At 38.8% G+C, this 10,008-nt stretch overlaps 1 protein-coding gene across 1 annotated transcript; it reads left to right on the top strand.

The window, feature by feature from the left end:
- Positions 1 to 519: 519 nt before the first annotated feature.
- UBE2J2 (ubiquitin conjugating enzyme E2 J2) lies at positions 520 to 10,008 on the top strand. The gene is made up of 7 exons (XM_033007640.2): positions 520 to 742; positions 2,551 to 2,681; positions 2,905 to 2,945; positions 3,737 to 3,839; positions 3,953 to 4,091; positions 4,574 to 4,654; positions 6,567 to 10,008. Exons 2-7 carry the CDS (start codon positions 2,551 to 2,553, stop codon positions 6,849 to 6,851), a joined length of 780 nt encoding a protein of 259 aa, XP_032863531.1. The 5' UTR covers positions 520 to 742; the 3' UTR covers positions 6,852 to 10,008.

Genomic DNA, 10,008 nt, shown 5'->3' with positions numbered 1-10,008 from the left:
ATGGTCTGGCTATATGGTCTGAAATTAAGAGTGAGCAGACTGTTACATTTCGCATCCTAAGTGAGTAACTTGATTTACTCTTCTTAAACATTACCGAAGCAACAAATGCATGAATATGATACAAAATGATTTGCTTTATTTTTATGGGCCTGCTAGTGACACGCTGGAACAAAAAATATTGCCTGTGAATGACTGAAAATGAATTCGCATTCATTTTATGAACAATGGGAATTTTAAGAAAAAATATTCAGAAGAGTAATTGCAAAACCGCCATGTAAACAAATTCTTGGTTTTTTTTTCAGGCAAGAAAACAGCTAATAATCCTGAGACCCTTCCGAAATATAAATCTTATGTCAAGTCGTAACAGCCGACTGCCGATGTCCAAGCACACCGGAATTCTGTTATCTCTATTCCTTTCCTCTCCAGCCTCACCTACTACCAGTCCCGGCAGCAGGAACAGCGACCGCCATTTTGGGTGCCGGAAGCGGAAGTCACCTGGGGGGTGTGACGCACGCGCGCCCCGGAAGCTGCGCTGGCCCCGCCTCGCCGGGCCGCCATCTTGGCGAGGAGCCGCAGCGGGGAGGCGTGGGGGGCGGTTGCGGCCCTGCCCTGCCCGCTTTTTCTTTCTGTCGTTCCCTTTCTTTCTCCTTCCTCCTTTCCTTCCTTCCCTCCCTCGCTCGGCCTCCGGCTGCGGGCGGGTGGGGCGTCCCGGCGGCGGAGGGGCCTGTTCTAGCAGGGAGAGGTGAGTGGGGCCTGGGCCGGCGGGGCGAGCCCGTGAGGGAGCGCAGGGCTGTCTGTCTCCCTTCCCCTGTGTGTCCCCCCATCCCCGGCCTGACGGGGCCCATGCCGGGCAGCTGGCTCGCTGTGGGCTGTCAGCTCCCCCGTTATCCTCTTGTTTCGGTCCCTGCGCTCTCGGCCCCTGTCCTCCGGCGCGGAGCGGTCAGCGGCAGGGCCGGGGTCACGCTTTCCCGCGGAAAGAGGCGCTGGTTCCCCGTCCCACGGGGCACACGCGTGGAGGGGCCGGGGACGTGGGGTTGCCCTTCCTTGCTTCCCTGATCTGGGAGCAGGGCTCGGGCGGTTGGTGCTGTTGGTGCTGGGCTGTCTCAGCACTGGCGAGCTGCTTTCTTTCTTGCTTCTGGTAACTTGTGTTGTCGAGATGGGAAAATGGGTTTGCGGTCGTAGCTTCTGCAAGTGTTGCCGGTTATTTTCTGCGTTTAAGATACAAGCATTCTTTCAGATGGGGCTTTGAGGGGTGTTAAAACCCCAATAACTATACTTAGTGCTGTAAAATATTGCAGTGTATCTTTGCAGTCCATTGTGAGGGGTGCTATTGCAAGGATTTAGAAAATTGCGTTAAATTAAAAAAGATATTTAATCTGTGTTTTAAAGTCAAAGCTGACCTCTTTAGAGAAAACCTCTTAATTTTATGATTTCAAGAGGTGAGACTTCCTTCAATAAAAAAATACTCTATTTTTCAAACAGTGATTTACAGTAATTCTGACAAAAGCTAGGTTAAATGCATTTATTTTGAGTAGAGTTTGAGTATTTGACCACATACAATTGTTGCTCGTGCTTTAAATTTTATTTCTCTAATAAATTGTGGTTGGCCATCTGTTTGAAGTAAAGGAATAGAAAGGGTCATAGGCATTTAATATATTTTTGTGTCAAATGCTGCTATCATCTGGTAAGCATTGTCTTATTTCTTTATACAAGCTGCTTGTACAATCTTTCCTTTTTGTTCTTGCTTGAATTTCCATGTATAAAGCCAAGTAACTTTCGAAATTTCTTGAGGGGAAAGCAAGTTAACTAGCAGTTGTTAATTGGTATGTGTTCTGTAGGTGCATTGTAAATGCTAATGATTTCTTTGTCTTGTAAGCAGCATGGAATTCTCTTTCTTCACACTGGCTTTTCTCATTTTGGATGAGGCCTTTGTTTATCTAGAAGAGAATAATCTGGCTCAGAGGTTCCCTTCTGGAAATTCAACTGACTTTTAAGCAAGCAGCAGATTTAATTTAAAATCCTTCACATCGAAGTCAGTAATAAGGTTATTGTGGGGTTTTTTGTTGTTTAGTTCAAATAACTGGATGTGTAGAAACACCAAACAAATTCCAATCATGGGCAAATTTACATAATAGATACTAAGCTGAATAGGGAAATGAACTACTCAAAAAGACTAAGTCCTTTAAAACAGTGTCATAATGATGTGTGTTCAGCCTAAACCCAGGACTAGTAATTTAAGAGTTCAAGTGGGTTCTATAGTGCAGCATATTTTCATGACAGCAATTCACAGTGGTATTTGAACGGCAGTATTCAAGAAGGAGTATTTTCCCATTTTGGCAATATACAGAGTCTCTTAGGAGTATGTTAGTTGGTTAAGATTCTGCATGGTTCTTGCTGCTTAAAAGTTATGGTAATTTAATTTATATTAAAAAAAATACTCTGTAAAGTAGATTTTGCAAAATCTGGAGCTGTGTTCAATGAAGCATGATAGCTCTGCATCTATTAATATTGTTTTGAAATTATAATTTTATTTTTTTTTAAAAAAACTAGATGAGCAACAACAGTAATAAGAGAGCACCAACAACAGCAACACAGAGACTTAAACAAGACTACCTTCGAATTAAGAAAGATCCAGTGCCTTATATCTGTGCAGAGCCCCTCCCATCCAATATCCTTGAATGGTAAGAATTAGAATGAACTGTTCACTCACAGGTGGAGAGAACAAGATTTTCCAGGTCATCAGGTCTGACTCCCTCAGTCCTACGGATTATATGGGAATCTTGGTTTTGGGAGGTGGAGTATGAAAATTTTGCTGAAGTGATACCCATCTTCATTTTTGTAGAGAAATTGGTGACTGATTGTGTGATGGCTTTCATAATGTTTAAATTTCATTCTTTGTCTTAGGCACTATGTTGTACGGGGACCTGAAATGACTCCCTATGAAGGTAAAAGTTAGCACGTAGCAAAAGTGTGTGTGTACTTTGTTGTGATTGATGTGCCAGAGTAACTACATGCATGTTTGAATGGGCAAAATATAACTTCTGTAAATAGCTCTAAAAACTGTTAGTGCATTTTCAAAGCTGTCTGTGACTTGACTGATAGCTTGTTGAAAAGAGGTGGTGGTACTGCTGCCTATTAGTAACTTTTTTGTTATAAAGTATTCTAACAAAACCACATTTAGGGTAAAGATAGATAATTTTCTATTAAGTAACTGCTAAAGGTCTTGGAGGATATAAATCATTCCAAGATAACTTCAGAAAATCCTGGTTTGTTACCACAAGTGTTCTCAGTGAACTGAGACACATATTGTCTTTATGTTTCTCCCTTTCTCCAGAGGAACTCATAAAAGCCTTATTAATTTGTTGCAGTCACGTATTTCACAGTGTCTTCTGGAGCCTCTCACAAAATGCTTTTTGAAATCAGATTCTTCATAGGATTATGTTTGCAGTTAGCTGTGCTTCTGGAAAACTAACCCATTTGTATTATATTAAATATACTTTGGCTGGTCTTACAGACTTGACAACAAAGTACAATTTGTAATATGCAAGTGAGAGAGTTGCCTCTAAGTCTACTGCAGGTGTGGATTATGATTCCTGTGTTTTAGAAGCACAAGACGATGAGCTTCATCTCTTTAGTATGAGGGGGAGAAGGAGGGTTTTATTTGGCCCATTTTGAGTAGCAGCTTTGGACTTCATCTCTGTGCAAAATAAGTAATTCATTTCTTTATGTAATGCAGGTGGCTATTATCATGGGAAACTAATATTCCCCAGAGAATTTCCTTTTAAACCTCCTAGTATTTATATGATTACACCTAATGGAAGGTTTAAGTGTAATACAAGGTAAGGATTTTCTTCTAACACTTAAGCAATTAACACCATTTTAGCGATATGTATACTGTGTAATAATTGTAATGGCAAAAATAAAACACACTGCCTGTCTTATCCTTTCGGAGGTTGTGTCTTTCAATCACTGATTTCCACCCGGATACATGGAATCCAGCTTGGTCAGTCTCAACGATCTTGACGGGCCTTCTTAGCTTTATGGTGGAAAAGGGCCCCACACTGGGCAGCATAGAGACGTCAGAGTTCACAGTAAGCTCCAGACTGTGTGATGTACCTTTTGTCAGCTTAGGGAATGTTGAACATGATCTCAAAGTTAAAACAGCAGGAGCAGCTGGCATTTTGATATCTCAGAAATGAATATGTTGTTGCCTACTGCGGTTTGAGTCAGTTTAAGGTAGCGTGGGGTGGGGAGAGGGTGTCTTAAACAAATTAAAATCCCTTTTAGTAAACAGTATGGTTAGGACTTTCTCCTTCCTTCCTTCCTTCCTCTTGAAGTGTCTGCCAAGCAGGCACAGTAGTACAGGATGCTAATCCCATAAAATGAAGAATTGAGAACATAATTTATGTCTAGGAATGTCTGTTGTAGTAATTAATATTCATAAGTATGAAGTTTTAAATGTTAGAAACTAGTTGGCTGGTGGTCTGTACCATTCTTGTGGGAAATAATCAGATGTTGAAGTATAGTAACTTTGTTTATACGTGACTGCTAATAATTGTTGTTTCCTCCACAGAAAAGACAGCTTGCTGCACAAAGTTTAGCATTTAATTTAAAAGATAAAGTCTTCTGTGAGCTCTTCCCTGAAGTGGTGGAGGTAAGGGAATTCATCTGTGCAATAATTGGGTTTCCTGTAGTTCTTCAGCTTTTCTGTGTAGATCTGTAAACTGTTTAGGATCTTTCTCAGAGAGTAGCTGCTTTTGGCATTCTTGGAAGCTTTTTAAGAGGTGCTTTTGCTATGTGTAAGAATTAAAAACTTGAATCTTGAAATTGAATTGTTTTTCTGTTGCACAAAGATCGTTGTATAGAGAACTAAATATCTGTGTTTGGGGTTGATATCAAAGCCTTGCCCGAGCTGCACATGCAGCAGATGCGGTTGCGGTCCCGATGTTTTAGAATTGTATACTGTGGGTTTTTGAGTTTGGGTAGGACTAATTTTGTATATCTGGACTTGGTCCCTCAATATCCTAGATTTTTTTTCTTAGTTCTCCTTTAAGATCAGAGACTGTTACATTCTTTCTGCATAACTTCTGAGAATGGGTGATATCTTAGGGTATATATCTTCCTTGCACAGCACTAACCCTGTAGGTGTGTTGATACACAGTTTATATTGTCATGTATAGGTAGCAAGTATATAGAAATTTCCTTGTGTAAGATTCTGAAAATGGTTACCCTTCAGCCAGACAACAGTTAGATAGATGATATAGGTTTAAGAAAGAAAAAAAGTATCTTGTTTCATTCAGACCTCTGGATTCTCTAGGCAGTTTCCACAGATGATGCTTGGATTTAAAAGGTCTTGCCTGTTATGAATGAAGGATGCTACTTTCTTCACTCCTGTCTCAAGGTGGTTCCTTCCCTGTAACTTTGTAGTGAAGGAATTCAGTTCTTTTAGCCTACTGTTGAGACTCGGAGAATTAATTTTCAGCCTTACCATATGAAAGAGAAGAGTCTTCTGTTAGGGACTGTTTCATGAGTCTGGAGTTACAATACTGTAATGCTGATGCTCATTGTAATTTGGAATTCTAGGCATAAAATTTATTATGTCAGGCAAACTGTTTTGAGTTGTACAGATTTCACCAAACTGCAAGTCTTAATTAGTGCATAAATAATATATACTATAGAAGAGTAGGGAAAAATATATAGAAGAGCTTTTTTCCAGCTGTTTTCTTAAGCATGAGATATGTGTTTTTGTTAGAGAGAACCTGAGGTCATAAACATATGAGCCCAGCTAGTGAACTAAACATTGTCCACAGACAGAAATGGCCTTTCTGGGCAGAGTTGTGAGTGCTTATGGAACTTCAGGTTTGATTCATCTATTATTACTCCTAAAGGTATTCACAAGACTAGTTTAAAAAGCATTCTCCCTCTTTGTCTCCTTTTGCTACAGCCTTCTGGGAAAAGTTTTATTTCCATTTCCTCTCTTCCTCATGCAGATACAAATCTGAACTGAAGGTTTTAATTGTGTTTTCTGATCAGTTACAAGAATGGCAGAGAATTGGAAATACTTTCTGCAGTACTGTTTTGCCAGTACTTAAATCATTGGGAAACTCTGAAGGCAATAATAGATAACTGCTGTTGTGTTTCAAGCACAAGCAGATTTTTAACATGTAATATTTGTAGTCCTCATCCTTCTAAGATTCTATGATTGCTTTCTTCATTCTTTTAATGTCTTGTGTTCAGAACAAGCTGGACATGCAAGATGTTTGGTGCAAGAATTTCTCATTTCTGAAAAAAGGCTTCTGGGAAAACGTACATGTGAACTAAAAATAAACTCGGTCAAATAATTATTAGCGTCAACTACTGAATGAGGTCACTTTGGAAGAAGTTGGGGAGACTGTACAAATGTTATGTAGTGCAGTTAATTCAGTTTAAAAGACCTAAAATACAAAGAAGTGTACCATATCCTTTTCCTAAAGTTATATAAGAGCTTGAGTTTTGAAATCTTAAGACACCCAATAACTTCACTGCTTTCGCTTCCAGCTATTCATTGTTCTTTTTCCTTTCTCCAGGAGATTAAACAAAAACAGAAAGCACAAGAAGAGCTCAATAACAGACCTCCATCCCTCCCTTTACCAGATGTTGTCCCTGATGGGGAAGCGCACTATGGTCAGAATGGAATACCCCTTCTTAATGGGCACGTACCGTTGGCACCTGCCAATCATCCAGGTCTCCAACAGGCCAATCGTAACCATGGACTTTTAGGCGGAGCTTTGGCGAACTTGTTCGTTATAGTTGGTTTTGCAGCTTTTGCCTACACAGTCAAATATGTACTGAGAAGCATAGCGCAAGAATGAGGATAATAAAAGAAATCCAAGACCAAATTAGTGGTAGTTGCAGAATGAGTGGGACTCTTTGGGCATCTGACTCTGACACTGGGATAAAGATTTGTTTTACCAAGTTGCAGGTAAAACTTTGGTTGGCTCATGGGTTATGTTTGGGAAATGGAGTAGTTTCGATTAGTCAGAAAACTAAAAGAAGTTCTGCTCGCAGATCCTTTCGTTCTCACTACTATCTAGTAGTGGCTCACCAACAAGTCAAAGCATTATTGATGAGACACTAACATTTCTAGTGCTTTGATTTTTATAACAGTTCTCCATCTGTTATTTGAAATTTGAAAATCTTAAGCAAATAAGGCTTTTTACTTCATTGAACAATTTTTAAAATTTCACAATTTATGTACACTGTACTTTATTTTCATTAGGGAAGAGTCTGTACAAGTGTTGAAATGATTCCAGTAGAGATTTCATGTGGACTTGGTAAGGGTTTGGTTAATGTGAACATTGATGCTACAGAAGATTGCTGGTTTCTTTTTTAAAATAGAATGAACATCATTGCATATCTAGTCAGTAGTGATTAGATGAGTGGGAAAATAACACCATGTGTGTTAAAGTGTGTTGTCTAAATTGTCATAATATCACTGAAGGTTTATTTGAGTTACAGGAGGTGCAGTTATCAGCCCTTAGGAATGATTAGCAAGAAAAACCATTTGAATCAGTCTTCAGCAGGATACCCATGTCCAGTATTGTTTAGGATTTGTTCACTTACAGATTTACATTTTGGGAGATGTTATATTTGAAAGCTGTAATACTTAATTTTGATCACAAGGTGCCACTGTTGAAAAAAGAAAAATAATAAAACTGCACACACCAATGGAGACTTGATTGTGTATTCAGAAAATCTTCTCTGGATTTCTCGGGCTTTGGTAAATGATGTAACCCTAGCCCTTGTGAAGATAAAAAGACAAATGAGTCTGAATAACAAACCAGCTTCTTCAGTTAGCTGAATTAATCTGGAGTGTCACTAGCTGAAGGAGACCCTTAAAATTAGTTCTTCTTGCTTACTTGAAGATTTGCATAAACTCTTAAAAAAAACACCACCAAAAGCCAAACCCCAAACCCTTCTAATTCATCTGAGATTCTAGAAGCTTTTTGCTTTTACGTTTAAGTTCATCACGCTTTCCTACTGATGACTGAAATACCAATGTTTGTTCATGGGATTACAGGACTCTGGATAAACACTAAAGCTCCTGGGGTAGTTCAAAAGTCAGTCTGAAATTACTTTTTTAACTTGGTTTGCTTGATATTTTTTTTTTTTCCCCCTCTGCTTAATTTTATTAAAATGCTGTTTCATCAGAGGCAAACTTCCTGTGCCTTCCATAATTGACAGTGATGCCTAGTCATCTGGGAAAGAACACACTCACTGTTAATGGTACAACAAACTGTCAAAGGTGATAACAGAGTAAAAAGCTCTGCATTTCACTGCATAGTCTTATTTTAAGTATTGCGAAGAGCCCAAATAAATATTACCTCATGTATCTAAGAATGTTTTCAAAACTGTTTTATTTTCCCTTTCAGATTTGTTCTGTCTCTCTGCTTCTTGGTATCTCAAATTCTGAGGAAAAATGTATTGTTAACCCATGAGCCATGCAGCTTAGAGCATCAATAAATGTGACCAATTCTCTGCAATAGGTAGGAATTACCAAAACTAGCAGAACAACTAAAGAAATCTTAAAGCAGTTCTTACTGAGGTAAGGAAGGGAAGGAGATGTGTGGAGATGGAATTTGGAAAAGGCTGGATTTTAAAATGTATTTATAAATATCTGATTTTTTTAAAAATTTTGTTGTCTTACCAAATCTTATTTATAACTTTTTTAATTTACCTCTTATGTGCTTAATCAGCTCTTGTAAAAAGAGAAGCACCACTTGTATCTATCTAGGAGCAATTATGTTCTGTCGGTCTGGGGTGTGCTGGAAAGGAAGGGGGAGTGTCATGTCTTTCCTGCAGTGATAGGATTTTCAACATGGCTTGTCAGACTGCGATTTTTTTTTTTTTTTTTTTTTTTTTCCTCAAAGCATATGGACCTGTAGCTGAAGCTGTTCTGCTTCATAGATCTTAGTATTCAAACATGTTTGTGTTCTCGCAATGCCTTTTATTACCATTGATGTCGCCTACAGACAGAAGCTTATGATTGGTTATCTGTGTTTATCTTCTTATCTTATGGAAGCTTTTTTTGTCCACAAAAACGAAGACAAAGGCAAGGAGACCTTGGGCATGGGGTGTTTGCATCTTCTGTGAAATCTACTTTACTAAGGTAAAAGAACTGGTAAAATCCGGAGATACTGATTAAAAGGCATTTTTATTATGTGACAAGAAGTTGGCCTTAAGCTACACCCAAGCACTTGAAAGTGGGTCTCTTGTTTTTTGTAAGTGCCACAATTGGAAACAAAAAAAACTTTGGTTAAACCCTGGACATGCTGCATTTTTTTCGGAGGATTGGTTGTATTTAAAAAACACAGCTTCCAGTTGCAGTTTCTCTTCAGTACCCTGGATTCAGAGAAAGACTTGACAGTCATTTCAGGTGCCATTTGTTGAAAGCTGGGAGCAATAGCTGACTGAACCCTTGCATTTACGGCTTACGAGATTTTCATACATCTCTTTGCTCCTTGCCTTTGGTAACGGAAGATTTATTCCCTTTTGTGTATGTTTTACTGTTTTGTGTTTTTTAAAAGAGTTTATAATAGTATGCAGTATCTGGTCTTTTTGTTACCAAAGTCATTAGATGGAGTAAACCATTCTTTGCCATGCAAAAATATTATCATGCCCTGAAGCAGTGCACTACTTAATGTAATAAAACTAAAAGCTGTCCCTCGGTATATGATACTGGAACAAGTGTCTGGCCCTTCACTTTCATGCTGCAATTTCATAGATTTCTGTAAGATTGTTATACGCCCATGGTAGGGAATTTTTGCAGCTTCAATCAGAAGACATCTCAGTGGTCACCTGTAAAGATCTCTTGATTTTTAAAATCCTGGATCTGTGTGTAGCCATAAGTTTTCTCCCCCCAAGATTTCAAGGTCACAGAAGATACCTGACTTCAAGCATGTACTGAGGAGTAGAAATGACTGCATTGTAAAGTTGTTTGTTCATAATAAACATTCATTATAAAATTTA

This window comes from Tyto alba, unplaced genomic scaffold (assembly GCF_018691265.1).
Source record: "Tyto alba isolate M040663 unplaced genomic scaffold, T.alba_DEE_v4.0 Super-Scaffold_20000042, whole genome shotgun sequence".
In the NCBI taxonomy this organism is placed as follows: Eukaryota; Metazoa; Chordata; class Aves; order Strigiformes; family Tytonidae; genus Tyto; species Tyto alba.
The sequence above is the reverse complement of the archived record's forward strand: the minus strand, read 5'-3'. Positions and strand labels throughout refer to the sequence as shown.

What these genes read in the sequence shown, in the direction of transcription:
- UBE2J2 (XM_033007640.2), top strand. Translation starts at nt 2,551, where the DNA reads ATGAGCAACAACAGTAATAAGAGAGCACCAACAACAGCAACACAGAGA. An exon ending in CCATCCAATATCCTTGAATG is followed by an intron (nt 2,682 to 2,904) that starts GTAAGAATTAGA and finishes TCTTTGTCTTAG; the next exon opens with GCACTATGTTGTACGGGGAC. An exon ending in TAGAGACGTCAGAGTTCACA is followed by an intron (nt 4,092 to 4,573) that starts GTAAGCTCCAGA and finishes TTTCCTCCACAG; the next exon opens with AAAAGACAGCTTGCTGCACA.